This window comes from Gopherus flavomarginatus, chromosome 11, assembly GCF_025201925.1.
Source record: "Gopherus flavomarginatus isolate rGopFla2 chromosome 11, rGopFla2.mat.asm, whole genome shotgun sequence".
Classification (NCBI taxonomy): Eukaryota; Metazoa; Chordata; order Testudines; family Testudinidae; genus Gopherus; species Gopherus flavomarginatus.
This window is the reverse complement of record NC_066627.1, coordinates 26,195,350-26,220,538: the sequence shown is the minus strand read 5'-3', so window position 1 is coordinate 26,220,538 and position 25,189 is coordinate 26,195,350. Positions and strand designations below refer to the sequence as shown.

Sequence of the window (25,189 nt, the reverse complement as noted above, 5' to 3'; positions counted from 1 at the left end):
TTTATAGCCAGTCTGTTTAGGGCTTCTGTTTGAGGGAGTTACATTTACTTTACACACAAACCATGCTGAAAATAAATGACACAAAAGCATTGAAGTGGGAATATCTCTAGTATTTAAGCACAGCCAGAGAATGCCCTAGCTACATGACTATTTTCCAGTAAGGTTTTTAGTGCGACCTGTGGAATTCTTTGTATAAAAAGGGAGAGACCGTGTTAGTTTAAATTTGGTGCAAAGTTTATATTTTGTACAAACAAGCTTTTTTAAAAGCTCAATAGAAATATTTCTTCAAATTTTAAAAATCCCCCAGAGAACAGTTGTGCTTAAATTAACTCCGTTCCTTACAAGGCCTGAAACTCAAATGCGGTAGCACTTGGATCAAAATGGAGAGTGTTCTATGTGCAAACTGAGTGAAAGGCAAAGATTTTAAAAAGCATAAATATCAAGAAACTGTGTTTGGTCTTTCATGTTTGAATAACTTAAGCTATTAATAGCATAGGCAAAGACCTATAATGTGACAATGTCCCTCCAAACATGTGACATAAGTAAATACCAAAGATCCAATCTATTCTGTAATAACTCGGCAGAAGGCCTGAGCAGTGACATCAGTGTAACTTTGAGATCCAGAATTGGTCAGGATTCCACTGTTGGCTTTAATGGAGTAAGTTCCCAGATGTGGTAAAGCAATAGGAAAGAGGGGCCAATGTGTTATGCAGAAATGAATAGCAGAACTAGCCTGTGCCCTAGATGCCTGAACAAACTGTCATGTGGAACCTAGTAAAACTGTTGCATTGAGAAGCACGTGACAAATATACGAGTCCTGGATTTTGCCTATTCTTTTGGGGACAGGCTCAGAGACCCTCTTTGTCATCTCAGTCAATCTTACACTCACTGTTCACTCCTCTCGGCAGATGAACTTGCAAGATCACTTGTTTCTGTGGAGAGACTTGTGGCAGACCACATCATCTAATTGAAAGATGGAGTGAGGTGGGGGGTTTGGAAAGCAAAACCAATTGCGTTAGCAATCTAAAATGTAACTGCCTTCTTGTCTATGTAGTGAGACGTGTGCTGGGGAGGGAGGGCAGACTAGGTGTATGCAGATGGTCTTGACGCACTACATAGATGCACCTGTTCAGTTGTGTGCAGAGAACCATTCTGCCTCTGCATGTGTCAGATGTGTGCTGTTAAGTAGCCCAGAGTAGTCCCCCTCCAATGTCAGTAGACATGCAGAAACCTGGGGGCTGGATAAATGATCAACTCAAAGTCCATCCAAGTGAGCAGCAGCTCCTAGGTTCCATGCTAGGTGAGACCAGCCTACAAAGAGACAAATGTTTTTGATTTGGATGGTGCATGGTGTCAAGCTCAATTACAATCAAAGTCTAAGTTGCATGTTAACTGCTGGTCATCTGTGCAGGATGTATGGGACTGCCAGACTTTGGGTGGAATACGCTGCCTACATGCTCTTGTCTCATTGGTGTTTGTTTTGTTTCTCGTGAAGGTGGACCGATATACATTGAAGAATGGCCGCCACATCATACTTCTAGCAGAAGGCCGACTCGTCAACTTGGGCTGTGCCATGGGTCACCCCAGCTTTGTTATGAGCAACTCCTTCACCAATCAGGTGTTGGCACAGATTGAGCTGTGGACCAATACTGATAAGTATCCCGTGGGAGTCCATATCCTGCCAAAGAAGGTGGGTTAGGGTGCAATCTTTTTATCTTATTTCTATATACTTGCACAGATGAACCCAACCCAGTCCTTCAGATAGACTTCCGTAAGTTACCTAAGCTTAGAGTGCTAAAGTCCAACTTTGGCATGTGTTCATTCAGAAGCTGTCAAAATGGCCGTACAAAGCAGAAGGTGGATGAGACCTCTCCCAGGCCTGGCTAGTGCAAGGTTGTTCTATAGTACATCTTCCAGTCTTGGGTAATTTTCAGTGAAATCACCAAACTTGTAGGCTTTACACCTTTCCTTGGGAGGCCATTGCACAATCTACCAACTCACTGTTAGGGAGATTTCCCCTCCCTAAAGCTTGCCTTCTTTTCCTCTCTTCAATATTATCCAGTTAGGCCTAACTACAACTAGAGCTAGTTTGATATTTTTCAAACCTTTTGGCACCAAAATCACAAATTTGAAAACGAAACGTCCACAAAAAGTTTTCACTTGTATGAAACTTCAGTTGCAATATTTCAACATTTTTGGTGCTTTGCTTTTTGCAAATGTTTTCACAGTGGTGGGTTTTGGATTTTTTTAATTTTTTTAATTTTTCAGTTTTGTTTTTTTTTTAAATTTGCTGTTGTCACAGCCTGCTCCCAATCAAAAGTTACCTATCATGTGGTATCCTGACTGTTGGGTAGGATACACTCACTCCAGCTGTGTCTCATGAGGGGTGGGTTGTCTCTGATTTGGACAGCTTTTGGGTTTTGGAAACTTCAAAACTTTTTTAATGACATTTCTGCAAAGAAAAGGAAAAATTTCAATTCTGCTCTGAGCTAGTTTTGCCATGTGACCTTGGGTAACCTCTACCTCCATTTCCCCAGCGGTTAAATGGGAGCAGGGCAACACTCTCTCACAGGTATTGAGGCTAAATTAATGTTGATTGGGATTCTTAGAAACAAGTTGCCTTGTGAGGTCAGTGTTTCTATTGCCTGAAGCAGCGAACAATCTGATAAAATGGATCCATCAAGAGGCAGACATCTTGTTTACGTATGGCATCTTACCTATGAACAAGCTAATTCTTTTATTGAGTATTTGCTTATAGGAGCTTCATTTCATCAGTGTGTGTTTGGTTTTAAGGGCGCTAAACATACACCACTGATTGTCTTTGAAGTAGGGCTGCTCTTGTAGCCAGCATGTTGCTCACAACAGAGTTGGACCAGAACTTGTGAAAGGAACACTGCGGGTCACGCTATGGTTTAAATCCATGATCTGTATTTTGGGGCTGGAGTGTGAGATGCCTTGGGAGCTAGCTTATGTAGAATTGTTCATGCTGGGTACGTCAAGGTATTCATAGCATGTTCCTCCTGTGTCTGCCCAGCTTTGGTGGCTAGTGGAGCAGGGCTTTGTCTCTGGCTTTATGCCAACTCTTCCCCAGGGACAGCGCTTCCATTGAGGCGAACTATGCAATCGCCTAGGGCGCCAGGATTTTCGGGAGGCGGCATTTTGCCGGGGGAGGTGGCAGGCGGCTCCGGTGGACCTGCCACAATCGTGCCTGCGCAGGGTCCGTTGGTCCGCGGCTCCGGTGGAGCTGCCGCAGGCATACATGCGGACGGTCCGCTGGTCCTGCGCGGCTCTGGTGGACCTCCTGCAGGCACGGCTGCGGCTGCTCCACCAGAGCCGCGGACCAACGGACCTTCCGCAGAAATGGCTGCGGCAGGTCCACTGGAGCCGCGGGAGCGGCGCGCGAGGCGGCGAAATGGCCGTGCGCCTAGGGCGCGAAAAGCTCTAGCGCCGGTCCTGCTCTCCCGTATTCCTTTGGCTAGTGGTATGAGTCTGTGATTGCAGCTGGCTCCTATGAGGAGCACAATGGGGAAGGGAGAGGGAAAGCTTCCAGCCCTCCCATCCCCCTTGCGCACCTGAGCAGAGCCAGCCACAATCTGGTCCTAATTGCCTAAATGTTCAGCACATCTCCGCAAACTCTGACTTGGATTTGCTACAAATTCTTCTGGGTTTTCTCTTTTAAACTTAAAATGATTCTTTGTTCTTGGTGGGAGCAGAAATCTGGATTGTATCACAACTGTCGTAAGTTTACAAAAGAAACTGTCATCTGGTCTCAATTTTCGTAAACAAGCCTGCAAATTAGGCAAGATTGTCATTGTTTGAGAAAGATTCTGCTGTTAAGTCCTCGGACCTTTTGAAATGTGACCAGATCCTGAAGTGATAATGCAAAAAGGTTTTTCCTTTGGTCAATAGATTAAACAGATATGGAATTGTTTATGAAGGGTTTGCTGAAGGACTTCTAAGCTCCCGCTGCCTCTTGTTAAAATGAGCCAGAAAGGTGTTTTTGGAGGAGATTTGTGGGGATCAATCATGCTACAGAGTGGGGGAATGCATCTCTGCTGTTCCCCTTTGGGGAAAAAAACCTTTATGTGAAGTCATTCAATGGCTATGTTACTTTAATGCCGCCCTTCAATACACAGTTTCAAGCCCCCTGTAATACTATTTCTAGTAATAAAATCCAGTAAAACGGATTGAATAAGGGAGATGATCTAACCACTTACTAAGTAAGACACAGTTCATTTATGTATGTCAGATAGGACTAATTTGCATCAGTGTTTGATTTAGGGAAGTGCTTGGTACCAGAAACCCCAGTTAAAAAATGTGGCATTTGGTAGTGGAAGGTTTTCAAGGAGGTTAATGGGAGTTGGCATTAATGTGCCAGAACAGAAGAAAGATGTAGGTAAAATTAAAGTATTACTAATAGGAACATTGGAAAGATTTGTACAGACTATCTAGTGTATGTTTGGTTGAATTTCTGTGTGTAATCAACAAAAGTATTCTCTCATCCAGAGAGAACTTTTCTGTTAGCTTGTTCAGACATTTTTTAAAAATTCCTTTTTGTGATCGTGGCAATAGAGGGCAGACTTTTTATATCTCGGCTGGTAGCATGATCATATTTTGCAAGTGTGTCTTTATCTAGTGGGGGTGCATCAGTTCCCCTAGAATAACTTGAAATCAACACTTTCAAAGCTAACCTCGAATGTGAACCTTAACCTGTCTGCTTGCAGTCGAGCAAGGAGCCTGCTTTAACAAGGGCTGTGTGCCAATTGTTGTTCGAGAAATGTCCCTGTGGTTGCTCCACTTTAGGTGTTTGTGCGCCCCTGCGTATCTAGTTGGAGATTTGCAGTAGCGGTACCCGGTTGGCTGGGCACACAAGGCAGCCATCTCGCACTGCTCCAAACGGCTACCCAGCACGCACAGCCAACCACCCCTCAGTTCCATCTCTACCGCCGTTGGCTTTGGTCGGAACAACAGCAGCACCCTCAAAACGTTGCTATTCCTTTAGTTCAACCCTTGCACTTTTATCCTTCTTCATTTACTTCTTCCTTTGTTTTTTTCTCTATTTGAGGAAAAAAACCAACCTTTTCTTTTTTTCCCCCAACTGAGGTGGCCATGCGCTTCACAGCCCAGAGGCACTTGGAAGGGACTATTCCCATTCCTTCTTTTTGAACAGCCTCTCTGACATGTCTGGTTCTCCAGGTTTTAAATGCTGTCTGATCTGTAGACTGTCATTAGCAGTCTCAGATGGTCACTCGCAGTGTGTCTGTTGTCTGGGACAGAGACAAATCGCACAGAAGTGCCACCACTGCAAAGAGGTGACAGCGAGGACTAGAAAAGCTGGGGATCTCCAGTTAAAACTTAAGATGCTGGAGAAATCCCTTCGACCTGCTTCTGATTCTAAGCACAGGACCCCTCCCTGTGAGCACTCACCGGCAGCTGCATCAGACATGGGATCCTCTTCAAAAACAGCTGCAAAGGATCCAGTCCCACAGAAGGCCACAAAAAAGTGGTCTCACTCGTCGCCTCAGAATCTCCTAAGAATGGGGAGTCTCCGACCGCCAAATCTGCCCTGGTACCATTGGCACTGAGAGGCATCCGGACCGTCTGGCACTGGGATGGCACCAGGAGCAAAAGACCCCCCACGGCCTAGCTCTAAGGCAGGCTACCTCATCACCAAGCAGCGTTTGCTTTTTGCAATGGATTCATGCTGCAAACTAGTTTCTTCTAAATCTGTTAAAGCAGCAGTCTCTGTTTTGTGTCCAGGCTGCTTGCTTCTCCTTTAATTAGTATTGATTTTTATTTGACTGCCTATAGCAAGGGCCAGGGCCGCCCATGGGGGGGGCAAGTGGGGCAATTTGCCCCAGGCTCCGCAGGGGCCCCCACGAGAATGGCTGAGGCTCCCTCCCCGGCCCCAGCCCAACCCGACCCCGCCTCCACCCCTCTCCTGAAGCCTCAGCGCATCCAGGAGCTTCCCGGGACAGCGGCAGCGTGGCTCCGGCGGGGCCCCTGAGCTCTGCCCCACTCAGAGCCACGTGGTAAGGAGATGGGGCTGTGAGCTCCAGGCTGAGCTCAGCTCCCTCTGCTCGGCTTGGAGCTCACAGCCCCCCGTTACCATGCGTCTCTGAGCGGGGCGGAGCTCAGGCCCCACCGGAGCCACGCTGCAGCTGTGGAGGGAAGCTCCTGGATGCACTGAGGCTCTGGGTAAGGGGTCAGGGCGGTTGGCTAAGGGGCAGGGAGTCCCAGGGACAGGGGGCGGTCAGAGGACAGGGAATTGGGGGGTTGGATTGTGGGCATTCTGGGGGTCTGTCAGGACTCAGTGGGGCGTAGATAGGGGACGGGGTGGGGTCCCGGGGTGGTGGTCGGGGGGGGTCTCTGGGGGATGGTGAGGGGGAAAAGGAGCAGGATGGGCTGGGGATTCTGAGGGGGGGCGGGCAGTCGGGGGGCAGGAAGTGGGTGGGGGTCGGATAGGGGGCAGGGGCAGTCTGTTTGGGAGGCACAGCCTTCCCTACCCTAAAGCTCATTCAGCAGTTTGAGGCTTGCAGAAGAGCCAAGCTGTTAGCTTTTCCATTAGGGCTACCATCCCGTTCACGTCTCAAATGCCAAATTATAGTCTATATTTAATTTCAGTACTATAGGGAAATTTATGTCGGGGAGGGTAGCTTCCTTTAAAATTAACCACTGGGGGAGGGATCACATGAGAAGAGCAATATCCTTCCCAACGCTACCAGGGGAGACCCCCCCCACACACAAACACAGTCTCTGAGGCTCCAGAGGGGTTAATTCAGTGGTTCTCAAACTTTTATACTGGTGACCCCTTCCACATAGCAAACCTCTGAGTGTGACCCCCCCCCGCTTATAAATTAAAAATATTTTTTATATATTTAACACTATTATAAATGCCGGAGGCAAAGCGAGGTTTGAGGTGGAGGATGACAGCTCGCGACTCCCAGTAATAACCTTGTGACCCCCTGAGAGGTCCTGACCCTCAGTTTGAGAACCCCTGGGTTAATTTAATTTTAGCACCCTGGGTCCATTCACATGCATGTGCTATTTTGAGCATTTCAGTTTTCACAACGTAGGCTCATCCCAGATTTGAAACAAGCTCAAATGCTCAGTTCGTGGAGTATGTACATAAGCTATACTAAAGACAAACCCACAGTAACCGTCTCCAGTTTGTGAGGGACCCCATGGAGCCAGTCTCTAGGAAACAGATAAATGCATGGAGGTTAAGTCCATTGATGGCTATTAGCCAGGATGGGTAAGGAATGGTGTCCCTAGCCTCTGTTTGTCAGAGGGTGGAGATGGATGGCAGGAGAGAGATCACTTGATCAGTCTGTTAGGTTTACTCCCTCTGGGGCACTTGGCATTGGCCCTTGTCGGTAGACAGGATACTGGGCTGGATGGATCTTTGGTTTGACCCAGTATGGCCGTTCTTATGTTCTAACCTAAATGAACCCAAAGTTATGGAGACAGATGAGAGTCAAGGAAGCCAGCAGAGTATCAGAAACCTGGAAAAATCTCTGACTGGATGGGCAGACATTTGATCACAAGCTGAGGTGGTTCAAAAGTTTTGGATTTTTTTTAAGCAGAATTTTTTTATTGTTTCTTTAAACAATCAAACACAGCAAGCCGCAAATATTTGGCCATTCACTTCTGAAACCCCAAACCATATTCAGGTATTGGCAGACTAATTTCAGCTTTTCAATTAAAAAAAACCACCACAAATTTTGAAGGAAAGCAGACATTGTCTGTGATTTTTTTTTCTGCTTTTTAAAAACTCCTAGTTTTTGATCCAGAAAAAGTTTTGACGAACAATATTTGTCCAACCCTTTTAATGAGCTTTAGTGCCTTTTAGCACTAGCTGATGCTGAGAACCAGTGATACCTTGTGTCATGGTATAATTCCCACTCTGAACCTTAGCGTCCAAAAGATGGGGTACCAGCATGAATTTCTCTAAGCTCAATTACCAGCTTAGTACTTGTAGCGCTGCCACCAACCAGGAATTCCAGTGCCTGGTACGCTCAGGTCCCCCCAAAACCTTGCCTGGGGACCCCCAAGACCCAGTCCCTCTGGATCTTAACACAAGGAAAGTAAACCCTTTCCCTCACTGTTGCCTCTCCCAGGCTTCCCCTCCCTGGGTTACCCTGGAAGATCACTGTGATTCAAACTCCTTGAATCTTTAAACAGAGAAGAAAATTCACCTTCCCCCCCTCCTTCCCTCTCTCCCTCCCAGACTCTCCCTGAGAGAGAAAGTAATCCTAATACAGAGAGAAATTAGCCTCTCTCTCCCCCTTCCCTCCTTTCTCCCCACCAATTCCCTGGTGGATCCAGACCCCGTCCCCTGGGGTCTCACCAGAATAAAAAAACAATCAGGTTCTTAAACAAGAAAAGCTTTTAATTAAAGAAAGAAAAAACAGTAAAAATTATCTTGTAAATTTAAACTGGAATATGTACAGGGTCTTTCAGCTATAGACACTGGGAATACCCTCCCAGCCTAAGTATTCAAGCACAAATTAAAATCTTTTCAGCAAAATATCAATTTGAACTCCTTCCAGCCAAGTACACATTTGCAAATAAAGAAAACAAGCATAAGCCTAACTCGCCTTATCTACCTAATACTCACTATTCTGAACTTATAAGAGCCTGTATTGGAGAGAAACCTGGTTGCACGTCTGGTCCCTCTGAGCCCCCAGAGAGAACAACAACCAAAACCTCACAGCACACACAAAAACTTCCCTCCCTCAAGATTTGAAAGTATCCTGTCCCCTGATTGGTCCTCGGGTCAGGTGACAGCCAGGCTCACTGATCTTGTTAACCCTTTCCAGGCAAAAGAGATATGAAGTACTTCTGTTCTATTAACTCTTATGTATCTGTTTGACATCTTGTAAAGAAGTTTTCTCAAAACTGGGTTTGTGCTGAGATGCAGAAGGTTTATCTTTCCCAGGGCCGCTCATGGGTGCGGAGCAAGTGGGGCAATTTGCGCTGGGCCCGCAGGGGCCCCCACGAGAATGTAATGTTATAAAGTATTGCAATTTTTTTTACGGAAGGGGCTGCCAAAATTGCTTTGCCCCAGGCCCCTCTGAATCCTCTGGGCAGCCCTGGCAAGGGCAGGCAAAGTTTTTGGCCTGAGGGTTGCATCCAGTTTCCAAAATTGTATGATGGGCCGGTTAGGGGAGGCTGCTTCCCCAAACAACCAAGCGTGGCCCGCCCCCCCCCCCCATCCAACCCCACTGCTTCTTGCCCCCTGACAGCCACTCCCGGGACTCCTTCCCCATCCAACCCCACCATTGCCTGTCCCCTGACAGCTCCTGGAACTCCCGCTGCCCCATCCAATCCCCCCTCTCCTTCCTGACTGCCCCCCAGGACCCCTGGCCCATTTAACCATCCCTTCCTCCCTGTCCCCTGACTACCCCCCACTGCCCCATCCAACCCCCCCCTCCTTCCTGACTGCCCCACCGGACACCTGCTCCCATTCAACCCCCCTGTTCCCCACCCTCTGACCGCCCCGATCCCTATCCCCACCCCCAACCACCACCACCCCGAACTCCCTTGCCCTCTATCCAACCCTCCCTGCCCCCTTACTGCGCTGCCTGGAGCACTGGTGGCTGGCGGTGCTACGGCTGTGCTGCCCAGAGCAGCAGGACTGCCAGCCATGCTGCTCAACTGGAGTCAGCCACGCCACCGCACAGCACGAAGCACCGGGTCAGACCGCGCCTCTGCAGCTGCTCTGCTGCCCAGACCATTGCACTGGTGGTGCAGTGAGCTGAGGCTGCAGGGGAGGAGGAACAGCGGGGGGGAGGGGCCAGAGGCTAGCCTCACGAGGTAGGTGCTCAGGGGCCAGGCAGGAGGGTCCCATGGGCCAGATGTGGCCTGCAGGCTGTAGTTTGCCCGCCTCTGACCTATAGCTTACTGTGCTCCTCACTCAAAGATCATTCTGCATCTTGGGGGGTGTGTGTGTGTGTGTGTGTGTGTGTACACATTCCTTTCTCTGGGGAAAATCTAGATCTGAATGTAGGTCCATAAAATGTACCCCTTGATCTTTCTCCATTGCCTATCCCTGCTTTTATTGATCACTCTGTTCTTTGTTTGTTCACTACTTCGATAGTCGCCACATAGTTTTTCATCTATAATTCCTGATTTCAGAATTCCTTTATGTGATATTAATTGTCTTACGGAAATGGGAGCATGGTTACCTTACAATGGACACTTTCCCCATTAGCTGGGGCTCCCAGTGGTTGGTATTGCAATTTGCACATTGCAGTGTGTGAAACAAGGTTGGTGTCACGTCCAACTTCGTTACAAGTGGAGTTTCGCTGTTGCTGAATTCATGAAGTGTGTTACTCTGGATGACTCTGTTCCTTTTTAGACTAAAATAGGGTAATTGCTTCCAGGAACATGCCAAGCAGATCCATTTTTCAAAACTCACACTTGGTGCTCAGATGCATGTCTTCCAAATGTTCCCATATTAAAACCCTTACCTTATGGCTTAGTGCTTTGCACAGGTTATACATCTGGCTGATTAGCCCGTTGACTCCTTGTTCTTCCTTCAAAACAGGACTTCTTTTTATATTGATCAAATAGCTCTCGTCGCTCATGATTTATTTTCAGTCTGTGTGTTCCTCTGATGTTCAGATGCATTTTATCTGGACTGTAGCTTGCTCTGGATTTTTTTTGGTTTTCTTTCATCTATGGTATTGCCATTTGTTCCTCATCTCCCCAATTACAGCTGCAGACATCTCTGCAGAAGGTTCTTTTTCTTCAGTGCAAATTCTGTAGCCATCTGCAGCACTGGTGCCATTACCTCCTTACCTTCTAAATCTTCTAGCACTGCTGTTTTCTTCACTAACTTTCCTTTTGTCCTTTTTTAGATCTTTATTTCCTTTGACTCTCTTATACAGCGTTGTCACTTTGCGCCCTTGGCTCCCTTACATTCTTTGGTGACTTGTTCATCTCTACTTTTCAAACCCTCTTCCACTTCCTATATATTTTTCTCCTCTGTTTTTCTACCAGGAATTTTAAGGTATTTTAAATCTTCCTTGAACAGAAGTTGTTAGTTGCGTTCATCACAGGAGAAGCTATACGTCCTAACCAGTCAAAGGAGCCCCAGAGCACAAATATGTAGCCCAAATATGGGCGTTTTGCAATCCATTTGTGTAAGGCTTCTTTTTGTGCAGTAGTTTTCTTCTTTTTTTTTAACTGCTTTATGAAAGTCGCATTGTTCTAAAAGGGCTGCTCATTACTGTAGCCCTTTCTGTGCTGGAGATTTGGGGCTAAATACTGAACCACTTGGGTGTGTTTGACACCCAGCATTGGAACCACCTCTGGAATAAAAGGCACCAAGGGCTTACTTCGCTAGGAATGCACATTGACGTCAGCTGCCTTGCTGTAGCTTCGCTCTCTTTTCCTTAGTGAAGACACAGTTTTATACCTTCTAGGGTGTACATCACGTTAGCTAACCTGAATGTATATTCCTAGCGTACATGTACCCAAACTGGAATGCCTATTAAGTCTTTTTCTGTCTTTGAGTGATTGCTCATGTCCATTCCAATAGTTGTGTTCTCGTGCCGCGTGCATGATCATTGGAAGGTTTTACTGTAGCAGTACCTGTTGGGGCGACTGTGGAACCCCCTGGAGCGGCGCCTTCATGGCGGTGTATATAGGTCCCTGCTGACTCACTGCCTGCTCAGTTCCTTCTTACCACCAGTGACTGTCGTTGGAGCAACTAGTCTCTTGTTTGCAAGTGTGTTCTAGTGTTTTTTCGTGTACATAGTTATTACTTTTCACTAGATCTTGAGTTAGTTTTATTAGTTAGTACGTTTAAGTTGGGGGGGGTTCCCCCTGCGATATTCCCCCATCACCAGGGCATGCTGCTGCCCCAGAGGTTTAAACCATGAGAGAGGTATGGTAAGCCTATGCCCAAAGGGGATCTGCATGTTGCTTGTCTGAAGTGCTTAGGAGAGGGTGTGATGAACTGGGACTGCTTTTAATGTTTCTTCTGAATACTGTTGGGTTGCCTCAGTTTCCCCTATGCATTTGTTAAGTCTCTAGGTGGTGGGATAAGGGAGTGTAATTGTTGCAGAGCAAGGGGCCAGTGTACATAAATGGCCAACACTGTCTCCTGGGAACTGATGGCCTGGGCCCTTGTACCCTGCAAGGTGATAGCTAAAGGTGTTGGAGAACAAAGGAATCAGGTGACCTCCTGGCCCAGGAAAGGGACAAAGCGCAGAGGAGGAGGGGCTGGAGAGTGAGTCAGTTTGGAGCTGGCTGGGAATGTGGAGTGAAGTGCAGACATGGTTGTCTGGCTCACTGCCCCCTAAAATGGACCCGGCTGAGGGGTCCTGTTTTCTTAGCTACAAGCTCTGTTTTGAACCGTGTTCCCGTCATCTAATAAACTTCTGTTTTACTGGCTGGCTGAGAGTCACGTCTGAGTGCGAAGTTGGGGTGCAGGACCCTCTGGCTTTCCCAGGACCCTGCCTGGGCGGACTCGCTGTGGGAAGGACACGAAGGGGCAGAGGAAGCTGAATGCTCCAACGTCAGACCCAGAAAGGTGGAAGCCATGTGAGCTTCTTGCCCTGAAGACAGTCTGCTCACAGAGAGGAGACTTCACCAGAGTCCTGACTGGCTTCGTAGGGAGCAGTTCCAGAGCATTGCCCCAGGGACTCTGTGACAGAGGGCCACTTGCAAGACAAGTTCACCGTTTGCAGAGGATTCAAACCCAGAACTGAGAGAGAGAGAGAGACAGACTATCGCCTCACGCTCCTCTTAATGAAGTCCGCGCTTTGGCCCCAACTGGTTCAAGAGTCTGCACTGGAAGCCTCAGTGTCTAGCGCACCGGCCTCTGTGCGGGACACCTCGGCACCGAGGAAGGACTCTCATAAGGATCATTGAAGGCCACTTCCCCGTGCGGAAGGTTGGCTTATTGGTGCAGCACCATTTGCAATCCCCGGTGCTGCACAAGAAGAAGGCAGCAGAGTGGAGCCGCTCCCCTGCCAAGAATAATAGGCAGGACTCCAGCATGGTGCTTCCCAGGTGGCCCTCCCCACGCTTCCAGACTCATCACACAGGATCACAGCAGACTGCAACACCCCAGCCTGGAGTCCGTTCACCTCATGGTGTTGAAACTCCATTGCTGAACCCACTTGAACTGCTGTATTTGGACTCCGTTAGGAAAGTTCTGTTGGGAAGCAGGAAACCTTCCACTCGCACAACGTACCTTGGCAAAGTGCTTCTCCATTTGGTCCCTACAGAAAAGTACGCCTTCGTCCCCCGCCCCCCTCCCTTAGCAAGTGTCTATTCCCCTTGTGCTGGATGACCTCTTGTACCCGAAGCAACTGGGACTGGCTATATCTTCTATTAAAGTGCACGTGGCGGCCATCTCTGCTTTCCACCTGGGCGTGGGGGGCCGGTCAGTCTTTGGCAATCCCCATGGTGGGCCGGTTCCTTAAGGGCTTAGATAGGCTTTACCCCAGATGAGGCAGCCTGTTACCTAGTGGGACCTTAACCTGATTCTTTCCATACTTATGGGCCTCCCTTTCGAACCACTGGCAACCTGCCCCTTATCCTACCTTTGCTGGAAGGTGGCTTTTCTGGTGTCCGTAACCTCAGCCAGAAGGGTCTCCGAGCTCAGAGCACTTGCTTCCAAGCCCCGCAACCTGGTCTTTTACAAAGACAAGAGGATGAAAAGGCTCCCCGTCTCAACCCAGCATATTTAGTCATGGATCATGTCCTGCATCAAAATGTGCTATGACCTAGCTAAAATTCCAGCCCCGCCGTTAATGGCGCACTCCACAAGAGCACAGGCATCATCTGCCGCATTCCTTGTGCAGGTCCCTATCCAAGATGTATGCAAGACAGCAAGGTGGTCTTCCATCCACACCTTTACGTTGCACAATGCCATCACCCAACAGACGAGGGACGATGCGGCCTTTGGCATGGCAATCCTCCAATCAGCAAATTGGTGAACTCTGACCCCTTCTTTGTCGAAATTGCTAGGGAGTCATCTATTGGAATGGACATGAGCAATCAATCGAAAAAGAAAAGACGGTTACCCGCCTTTTGTAACTGTTCTTCGAGGTGTTTTGCTCATGTCCATTCCAAATCCTGCTCGCCTCCCCTCTGTCGGAGTATTCTGGCAAGAATGAACTGAGCTGGCAGCGGTTGGCAGGGACCTATATAAAGGCGCCACTCCAGGTGGCTCCACAGCTGACCTGACTGATACTGCTAGGGTAAAACCTTCTGATGATCATGCACGCAGTGCGTGCACACACCTATTGGAATGAACATGAGCAATCACTCGAAGAACAACAGTTATGAAAGGTAGGTAACCGTCTTTTCTTTGGGGAGCTCTTCTGTGAGTCTTATGGCTTATCTGAAATCTCCCCCTGGGACACTATAGCACTCTGTTGAAATGCTGTTAGGGCCAGGGGAAGAGAGGCTGGCAGCACGGTCGGCTTTACCAGCCTAACTTTTCTTCTGTCTACCACAACCAGGCTGGATACTTTCTGTTTTTGCTTTTAGTTGACTAGCTTGCCCCCTGCTCGAGATAATGCGTGAATGTTACATTGGGTTCAAACATGCATAGTCCAGAAAAGGCTGCCAGAAGTTAATCTCTTGTCTCCTGCTTGGACTTTAGATTGACTGACCCAGGTGATGTGGGGGAAGCTGCAGCTGAATGATTTTGTTACTGACTGCTCTGGTGTAAAGAGGTCACTGTACTCAGGACACAGGGGAACCTGAGAAGAGCAGGACTGTCTCATTCTCACTTCTCTGCAGATCCTGTTACACTTAACCCATAGGGTTGGTGGTTGGGCCTCCCTGGTGTGATGGCCACCAGTGGGCACCACTTCACAGACTCCACCAGCCTTCAGCACTGGGCTGAACCTCCTGAGATTAACGTTTTCTTATTGTCTTTCAGCTGGATGAAGCTGTAGCGGCCGCTCATCTGGATAAACTGTGTGTGAAGCTGACAAAACTGAGTGACAAGCAGGCCAAGTACCTGGGATTGCCGAAAGAAGGGCCCTTCAAGCCAGAGCACTACAGATACTGAGCAGCCAGTGCTACCCAAAGAAAAATGTGCAGGGATAAAAATATTCCAAAGCTCTCACCCGTGTGTTGGGATTCTGAGAACAAGCCGTTCCCCTTCCCCCTCTCCCCACACACCCACTCTTAAACAGGCATGGAGACTCTCTAGTAAAGGCATCATCCTCTCTTTGAACCAGTTGTTTAGCTAATGCATTAGTCGAGCAGATCCCATACACACTCGTATTGCCTTGTAATGTGAGGGGGGCTGGGTTGGGAGTTCTAAAACAGGGCTCCTAGTCCTTCAGATGTGCACTGCTAGTAACCTGCAGTCTGGATATGGGAACAGGCTTAACCAATAATAGTGAGTGTTAAGCAGTGACTTGTAACAGAGACAGTCCTCTGGTTCTGTGCAGTAGTTCATGAAAGCTGGATGGATGAGACGAATACCCGGTGGCCCTGGGGCATTCCACAGCACACTGTGTCCCCTGAGGTTAGCGTGACACTTCGTGGTTTGCTTATTCTGGGAGCAGCCTGGCTACTTAATCAAAGATGTTAGTCTGGGAGTTGATTTCCTGGGTCTGGTCCAGCGGTCTCCATCCCTCTGTATTCAGCCTCCCTCGTAATTCTAGAGGGGCGTGGGTGACTCAGCAGCCTTTTCATTTGTGATGTGATTGGCTCCGAAAGGCTGTCGAAGGGGTGGGTGGAGGGGAGGATATTTGGTTCTCTGAAACCACCAGTAGTGTGCTCCTGCCCTGGCTTGGTTTTGTGAAGTGATGAGGTCTGATGTATCTTGTGCCTGTCATGGTGTCTTAAAGCGCTTTTATTAAAAACCCACAACTGTGATCTGATATCATTCTGGTCCATGCGTCGCGGGAGGGAGAGGTCTGTTTCTGTGCCATGGCTGCATCTGTTTTCTGTTTGCACTGCGTCACGCAGCCCTCACAACCCACTCTCACTCCTGTGTCATTGTGCGTCTGCAGGTACTCTTGTTAGCTCTTCATCATAACTAACTCAAACCATTCACGGTGCAGGCCACAGCATGGTGGCTGGGCTGGAACTGCTGCTCCTGGCTGTAAATCTTTCAGCACTGTTGCCCTTAACCCCTTGCATCTGCCCAGAAGACGTATGAATCTGGAGAATGAGACCTGCTCGCTCACTGTTGGCCAAGGCAAGCCTTCCTATAGCAGTGGTTCTCAAACTTGGGCCGCCACTTGTTCAGGGAAAGCCCCTGGTGGGCTGGGCCGGGCCCGTTTGTTTACCTGCCGCATCCCCAGGTTCAGCCGATTGCGGCTCCCACTGGCCGCAGTTCACTGCTCCAGGCTAACGGGGGCTACAGAAAGTGGTGCGGGCCGAGGGACGTGCTGGCCACCCTTCCTTTTAATCTTCTCATTACGAGTGCTCAGTGCTCCCAGTTTGTGCTTTATTGTGACTGTTCCACATTTATATTCCTACACCATTTATGTAACAGTCCTTTCCTAAATGCAAGGATAGGAAGGTAGAGCCTAAATAAACCGTAACAAACCAAGCTCAACATGCTAGGGTTATCCACTCTTAAAATCACTGACTCCTAGCTCACGAAGGTGCAGAAGAGAGAAACCTACATCAGCCCTCCAGCACAGTGCCTTCCTAGGGGAGGGAATATCCACCACAGAAAGGTGGTAAGGTTGGATTCCCTATGCATAATCTCAGCTCCTACTCTGCTTAGGGGTCAAATGTGGAATAGAGCCTCAAAACCAAGACCACCATGGACAGGATTCATTTCTTGCATGAGGTTCTGCAACTTTGTGAATCTGCATGTTACAGTAGCAGGAAACAAGACCAGCAGGTTTGTATGGAATAGAATAATGCTGGAGCACCCACAGAAAAACATTTAGTGGATGCTTAGCATCCATTGGCAGCTAGCTCCCTCCCTCCCTTGCACCTCTGACCTGCTTCCGGCCCTGCCAATAAACTCCTACCCTCCCAGTGCCCCTCACCCACTGCAGTCAGCCAATCCACAGCATGCAGGAGGTGCTGGGTGGGAGGGGGAGGAACAGGAGTGGGGTGTGCTTAGGGGAGGAGGTGGAACAGGGCGGGAAGAGGTGGGGTGGGAACTGAAGTGGGAGGGTTGGGTGTGGCCTTGGGGAACAGGTTGGGTGGGGGCGGGGCCTGGGGCAGAGCAGGGGCTTGAGCACCTCTGGGGCCTGGAGGAAGCCTGTGCCATTGTGTGAGTTTGATACTGCCTGAGGCTGCTGGGCCACATGGCAGCATGCACACGTGGTCAAGCATGCCAGACTGAAACTCAGGACACTGCAGGCTTGGCTTACCTGTGTATACCGCCCAGGCAGGGACTCCCTGGACTTGGTAGTGACAGCTCCAAGGGAAGTGTTGGACTCTCTACAGTGGTGGCTGTCCCAGACCGTGGTTTGCGAAGGCGTCCCCTTTGCTGCACAACAGCCGGACCTGACGCTTGTGACAGATACATCAGACCTCAGATGGGTGCTCACCTAGAGACCTCAGGACTCACGGCTTGTGGTTGGGAGCGGAGTGGTTGCTCCATATCAATGTGAAGGAGCTCAGAGCGGTTCATTTAGCCTGCCAGACCTTTCACGCCACTTTGAGTGGTCACAGCATGACAGTTCTGATGGACAACACGACCGCCATATTTTACATAAACAAGCAGGGCAGAGCCTGCTCCTTGCCGCTCTGCCATGAGGCTCTCCTCCTCTGGAACTTCTGCATAGCCCACGCCATTCACCTCGAGGTGTCACATCTCCCAAGGGTGTGGAACGAACTAGTGGACCACCTCAGCAGGTCGTACCGCATGCACAAGTGGACACTCAGAGTGGACGTTGTGTATTCGCTCTTCTGCAGGTGGGGTTTTCCCTGAGTAGACCTGTTTGCCGCCGGGGCAACGCCCAGTGCCTGCACTTCTGCTCATTCCAGGGCTGCAGCCCGGGCTCAATAGCAGACACATTCGTGATCCCGTGGGGAGGGGAATTAAAATACGCTTTCCCCCCGCTTCCTCTGGTGCACAAGGTCCTGCTCAAGGTATGCAGGGACGGGGCGGCAGTCATCCTCATCGCCCTGGCCTGGCCCCAGCAGCACTGGTTCACCACGCTCCTGGAGCTATCAGTGGAAGCCCCAGTAACCCTGCCCCTACACCGGGACCTCATCATGCAGGATGGAGGGCGGCTCCTCCACCCCGACCTGCAATCACTGCATCTGACTGCGTGGAAGCTCTGTGGCTGAACGCTTTGGAGAGCCAGTGCTCCCTCTCTGTGCAACAGGTTCTTCTTGGTAGTAGGAAGCCCTCTACCAGGGCGACTTAACCTGGCCAAGTGGAAAAGGTTCTCATGCTGGTGTGGGCCCCAACAGGTCCAGCCACGCCAGCATGCACGGTGCCCACCATTCTAGAGTACCTACTGCACCTCAAGCAGCAGGGGCTGGCCCCGTCCTCCATCAGGGTGCATCTCGTGGCCATCTCCGCCTTCCACCCAGGGTTTTCAGGGGGTTTGGCGTTCTCCCACCCAATGGTGGAGTGGTTCCTTATTCCCCACAGTCCCTCCACAGAATCTCAACTTAGTCCTTTCATAAGAACATAACATAAGAATGGCCGTACCGGGTCAGACCAAAGGTCTATCCAGCCGAGTATCCTGTCTACCGACAGTGGCCAATGCCAGGTGCCCCAGAGGGAGTGAACCTAACAGGCAATGATCAAGTGATCTCTCTCCTGCCATCCATTTCCATCCTCTGACAAACAGAGGCTAGGGACGCCATTCCTTACCCATCCTGGCTAATAGCTATTTATGGACTTAACCTCCATGAATTTATCCAGTTCCCTTTTAAATGCTGTTATAATCCTAGCCTTCACAACCTCCTCAGGTAAGGAGTTCCACAAGTTGACTGTGCGCTGCGTGAAGAAGAACTTCCTTTTATTTGTTTTAAACCTGCTGCCTATTAATTTCATTTGGTGACCCCTAGTTCTCGTATTATGGGAATAAGTAAATAACTTTTCCTTATCCACTTTCTCCACATCACTCATGATTTTATATACGTCTATCACATCCCCTCTTAGTCTCCTCTTTTCCAAGCTGAAGTGTCCTAGCATCTTTAATCTTTCCTCATATGGGACCCTCTCCAGACCCTTAATCATTTTAGTTGCTCTTTTCTGAGCCTTTTCTAGTGCCAGTATATCTTTTTTGGGATGAGACCACATCTGTATGCAGTATCCGAAGCTCATGGGGCCCCTATTCAAGCCCCTCTCTACCTGCTCCCTCCTCCACCTTTCCTGGAAGGTGGCATTCCTGGTGGCCGTTACCTCAGCCAGAAAGGGTATCTGAGCTGAGGGCACTCACCTTGGAGCCGCCATATACAATATTTCATAAAGATAAGGTGCAGCTCTGCCCACACCCCAAGTTCCTCCCAAAGGTGGTCTCACAATTCCATCTAGGCCAGGACAGTTGTCTGCCAGTGTTTTTTCCCAAACCCCAGACTGCATTTGGGCGTGTTATGACCTTGCAGGTGTTCTGGCCCCGGCGGTCACAGCCCACTCGACCAGGGTGCAAGCAGCTTCAGCGGCTTTCCTGGCACAGGTCCCAGTCCAGGAGATCTGCAGAGCAGCCACCTGGTCATCGATACATACCTTCACGACCCACTATGCGGTCAACCAGCAGGCCTGAGAGGATGTGGCAGTTGGCATGGCAGTCCTCCAATCAATTGCTCCATGACTCCTACCCTCCTATGGTAAGCTTGTGATTCACCTAATGTGGAATGGACGTGAACAAGCACTCGAAGAAAAAAAAACGGTTACCTACCTTTTCGTAACTGTTCACGTCCATTCCACCACCCGCCCTCCTACCCCTCTGTTGGAGTTGCTGGCAAGAAGGAACTGGAGGAGGTCGGGCCAGTGGGGGTATATATGCACAGCGCAGTGGCACCACTCAGGCGGGGGCCCCGCCGGCCTGATGGGTGCCGCTAAGCGAAAAGTTTCCGACACTCGTGCACGCAGCATGTGCACACCAAATGTGGAATGGACATGAACAACACAACTCGAAGAACAACGGTTACGAAAAGATAGGTAACACTTTTTTTTTTTTTACTGTTCTGGGGGCTTAGGGCTTTAGAAAGCAATAACAGTAAACCTGATAGAGCTTCTCCCTGTTGTTCGTGTCTAGATTAGCCAGGTTTAATTTCTCAGCATGATAGCTACTAACTCATGGCTTCTAAAGGGGTCATGGTGTATGTGTAATGGGCGAGAAACAAGTACTGATCATCACCATGCCTAAACAAATCAGCGCTCCTTTTTCCTGAATTCCTACTGACAGTCATAAAGTGCTGAGTCCAGCTGGCTCTGATGGTAGCAGAAGTGGCCCAAGTCTTCTCTCTGCTAGAAGAAGGCAACCCCTGCTGTGTCAGTGCGGTGTGAAATACTGTATGCTGAGCTGCCAATACCACTTCCACTCTGCAGGCTCTGTCCCAAGCACTGGCCAGGCCTGTCCCTTAGTTTAGGAAAGCTAATGAGGTCACAGGCTGATGTGCTACTTGGAAGTTGCCTTTGCCTCCCTGCATATTCAAGGAACACAGAAGGGTGAAGGAGAAATCAGCTGTCCTTTATTTTTTACATTATGTGTCTTGTCCTTTTTCCTGGGGGTCAGTGATATTTTTTTAAAAAGTGAGGGTAGTACGATGGTTTTCAGGCCTCTCAATAAGAAATACTGGTTCAGCCCCTGCTGATAGCCAGGGTGAAAACCTGCAGAGAGGAAAGTGCACTGCAAAGGTGATGAAATAGGAAATTTGTTGGTGTTCATGCTTTGTTACATACAAGGACAGCGCCCGGGCCCCTATTCTAAGCAATTCACGGCTTGAAATGACTGAGAGAAGGCAAAAGCACATTGAGCCAGGGAAGGAGGCAGGCTGGATCCATGTTAAATTAATTAACATGTCACCTGAAACTGATCAAAGCATGAATGCCGGGATGTAGGTACCTCAGGGCTGGTGCTGACGCTTATGGCACTGATGTTGCCTCAGAAGGTGGCAAAGTCCTGATAGAGGTGTGTGACGGGGTACATCTGCCCTGCACTGGGCTGGAAGGGGTTAACCCCATTCTGTGGAGGGAGGAAGTCATGCCCCCTCTTCCCAACTGGGCATGCTTCTACTGGAACTACAGTATAAAGGGGGCAGCTTGGCCTGGCCTGACTGAGGAGGAGAGAAGACATGTGTTGCAGGCTCCTGCCCGGAAGCTGTTGGAGTCCCAGACCTCAGAGGCCAGGCACACCGAGACCAAGGCGAATATCCAGCTGTCCACAGAAGCCCATGAGGGAAAGGAGTCGTTGGGAACTTTGATTTCCAACTACCCCAAGAACCCGAGGACCTGTGGACTATGGAGCAGGAAAACCAGGTAGGAAGTAACCCAGGGAGACCAGATATTGATCTGGTTGTGGTACCAAGAACAGAGTCAGTGTGTTTCAGAGAGAACCCCGCTGATTTGGTGGCAGATACGATCACCGCTGATAAGGTCCTGGGTTAGGACCCAGCGGAGTAGGGAAGGCCTGGGTTCCCCTATCCCAGCTGCCCATCCCTGGGTGGCAGCCCACCCCCAGGAGGCTCACAGCACAGAGCCGTTGTCCTGCAGCCCGACTTCTTTGCAGGAGAGATGGAGCATCATCAGTGCAGGGTGAGGAAAGACCTTTCATGCTGTAACTACTCCATTACATCAACCATGGAGGATTCAGAGAGTCATGGAGTTTGGCAGCTGGGATGTTTTGAGCCCATTTGAGCCCTGAAATGTAACTGAATCATGGAAGAAGCAGGTGATCTTGTTAAGTCATTAACCAAGGCTTGGCATCGCAAGCTTGGGCATGGCCTCCTTGCCCATGTTTGAATATGGAGGTTGGAGAACCACTGAGCAGCCCCCAGTGAATGGATGTCAGCACTTTCTGATAAATAGCACTCCACAGCACTTTCCCATGGAACAGCCTCTCAAACTTCCTGGAACAAAAAAGTTTGAATTATCCCTTCTGAAATCCTATGCCCCTTCTGGGAACCCCCAGTGTCAGCATAAAAAGCAATACTACTACTACTCAAACAGGCCGCCTTGTGTTAATGATGCAGCTATTTGGGAACAAAGTGCCATGGTTTTGTGGCTTACTTAATGTTGGGGTGTTAATTGCCTGTTTCAAAATAGCGAGACAAGGTGGTTGAGGTAATACCTTTTATTGGAGCAGCTTCTGTTAGTGAAATAAGCTTTTGAGCTACACAAAAGTTGGTCCAATAGAAGATATCACTTCATCCACCTTGTCTCTAATGTCCTGGGACACACACGGCAAACAAACTATCCTAATAGTTTTGTTTACTGCTGTGTGGTTTTTGGTAGGGTGTTTTCAAAGCTTTTTTTCTTTGTCTTCTAGTCATTTTTAGCTTTCAAAAACAAATTAAAATTTTTGGAACACTCTCCAAACTAAACCTTCTAGCCCCAGAATAATCCAGGGAGAGTGCCAACATAATCATTCGCTTCACTGTTGCTGGGATTTCAAGCCAATGTGGGAAATCCCACAGGGAGCCTGTTCGTAGGGAGCGCCCAGTCCAAACTGGTACGGAGAAGCATTCCAAGGGGTTGATGTTTGCTCCATCCCTAGTGAAATGCCTGGAGATTTCTTCTGTGGATTTACTGGTGGGGGTTGATAACCAGAATCTTTACACTGGCCTACAGTGGATTCAGTTTGTTGCTACTTGCTGTAGAGCTGTCAGCCAGTTTTCACAATTCTTTCAGGATAGAAAATGCTGGGATAGGTCTTGAAATCACGTCCATGGCTGTATCCTGAGACCCTGCCACAGAAGGTATGCAACACAGGTGTTTGTTTTTACTTGTGGGGGTTAGACAACCCCTGGATCCCTTCTGTGGCCTGCTTATGGTTCTGTACGCCAGCTGTTCTCAGTCTAGGTCTCCTCATAGGCCTGATCAGGAGCGTGAGCCAATCAAGGTGGTCAAAGAATATTCTCCGAAGGACAGATTTAATTATTTCAACATCCAGTAAGTAAGTTACTATAGTTCTGATATTTTTCTCCATTGGAGGGGGAGCCCTTAACTGCTCCAGCTGGTGACCAGACATCTGGTACACTTTTTTTTGCATACTCCATTATCAATTAGTCTAAAAATATCATTTTTGGATAGCAAAACTTAACAGAGGACCAACGGATAACTCTTTTCGGCCTACTGAAGCCCTGTAAGACTCTTTTCTTGTTCTGCGCAAATGGTGTGATGAACTCGAAACCCTAGGAAAACCCTGTGAGGGACTGCTCCTGCCAGAGCCTATGTTAGCGGGCATGTTTAGTAAGTTTATTATGTTCAGGTTCTTGTACTGTTTTTGCTGTTTTCTCTGTAATGCTTTCACCTTAAGGATCAAGGCTTGCTTAGAACTGTGGTGTCACTTATAACTGTTTTAGTCTCTCTGAAGAGAAAACAAACAGGCCTGCTTAGCCAGACTGTCTCTTGCTGGGAATAATACAGTGAGGGCATACAACTGACCACCCTGGAAATACCCTGGTTAAGTGGGAGAAAGATGCATGTCTCCACTGAAGAAAAACAGTTGAGTAGCCAAAAGCCTGAAAGTAGGTGCCTTTGCTCGCCTACTGAGGGGAAATATAGGTGCAGGTGCCATAAAGTGTGACACATACTTCGTGAAGGGTTTCCTCAACTTCATTATTGTCACGAGCAAAGTCCATCGGATCAACAACAATAATCTTCTTGACTTAGCTGGTCAGTGTAATGGACTGTCTCTATGCTCTTGTGCCGAGAAACGTTTTAAACTCTCCAGTGACTGGTGCCTCCATGTTATTTATTTACATTCTTGCCATGAACCCCAATACAGTCTTGTACAGCAGAGTATTTCAGTGGGTTCTTGCCCTTTTCCACAGGGTCAGAGAGGAACAGAGCTTTCTCCCTTGGGATCTCAAAGTATACTGGGCTCAGCTAACCTGCTTCTCTCCTCCCTCACCTCATAGACTTCAAAGTCAGGAGAGGCCATCGTGATCGTCTAGTACAGGGGGTTCTCAAACTTCTTTGCACCATGTCCCCAAAAATTACTACACGACGCCAGGAGGGGAGGTCCAAAGCTCGAGTCCTGCCGCCTTGGGTCAGGGGAGCAAAGCCAAAGCCCAAGGGGTTCAGCCCCAGACAGAAGGCCTGAGCCCTGCCACTCAGGGCTGAAGCCCTTGGGCTTTGGCCCTGGGCAGTGGGACTCAGGCTTCGGCCCTGAGCCCCAACAAGTCTAATGCCAGCCCTGGTGACCCCATTAAAATGGGGTCCTGACCCACAGTTTGAGAACTGCTGATCTAGTCTAAGCTGTGATCATCTAGTTTCTTCTTTTATAGCCATCAGCTGATGGCTAACTGCATCATCAGCCCCCTAGTCAGTCTTCTCCAGGGAATCTAATTGGTGCCTAAGGGATCAGAAGGCTGGCTCACCTGTTAGCTTCCCAGCACATTCACAGTCAAACAGCTGATCATCATTAGAGAATCAAGTAAACCCTCCAAACCCTTGGTAAAGGAATACTTACAAAGAAATTCTTGACACAAAGGCAGCTGACAGCTGCAACACCAGCTGTCATTCTCAGGCACAACTGATTACATTCAACTGAAATTTTCCAATAAGTTTTTATAAAGAAACTTTCCTCCCACGGTTACTGGGCCCCATAAGAATAAATGAAAAGGTGTTTCCAACAGCTGTCCCTTTTAAAATCCTGTTGAATATTACCCTCAGTGGTGACTCTCTTGGCATAAGTGACTTTCTAGGATTTTTTTTTAAGTGTTTTTGTTTCTATCAACCACTGCCTTTTGTTCTAGACAATAGACTGTTGTTGCATTACTATCTTGCCTGTGTGGGGTCCAGGCAAGAGGGACTAGATTGGGGTGGGCAAACTATGGCCCTCCAGCTGGTTTAATCCACCCCTTGAGCTCCTGCTGAGGAGCAGGGTCTGGGGCTTGCCCTGCTCCCGTGCTCCAGCCAGGGAGCAGGGTCGAAGGCCGCTCCGCGTGTGCAAGCTGAGGCGCCCGGAAACAGCAGCATGTCCCACTTCCGGTTCCTATGGTTAGGGGCATCCGGGGGGCTCCACATGCTGCACATGCCCCAAGCACCACCTCGCAGCCCCCATTGGCCAGGAATAGAGTGTAATGGGAGCGGCAGGGGTGGCCC

The 25,189-nt window shown here is 49.0% G+C and overlaps 1 protein-coding gene across 2 annotated transcripts in view; it reads left to right on the top strand.

Moving 5' to 3' along the window:
• Window positions 1–15,861, top strand: part of AHCY (adenosylhomocysteinase) — a 50,852-nt gene extending 34,991 nt beyond the window's left edge. For both annotated transcript variants that reach the window (XM_050917393.1, XM_050917394.1), the window contains exons 9-10: window positions 1,496–1,690; window positions 14,912–15,861. In XM_050917393.1, the coding sequence (XP_050773350.1) occupies window positions 1,496–1,690; window positions 14,912–15,043 (327 nt within the window). In that variant the 3' untranslated portion in view covers window positions 15,044–15,861. The remainder of the gene's footprint in view (window positions 1–1,495; window positions 1,691–14,911) is intronic.
• The last annotated feature ends 9,328 nt before the right edge of the window (window positions 15,862–25,189 follow it).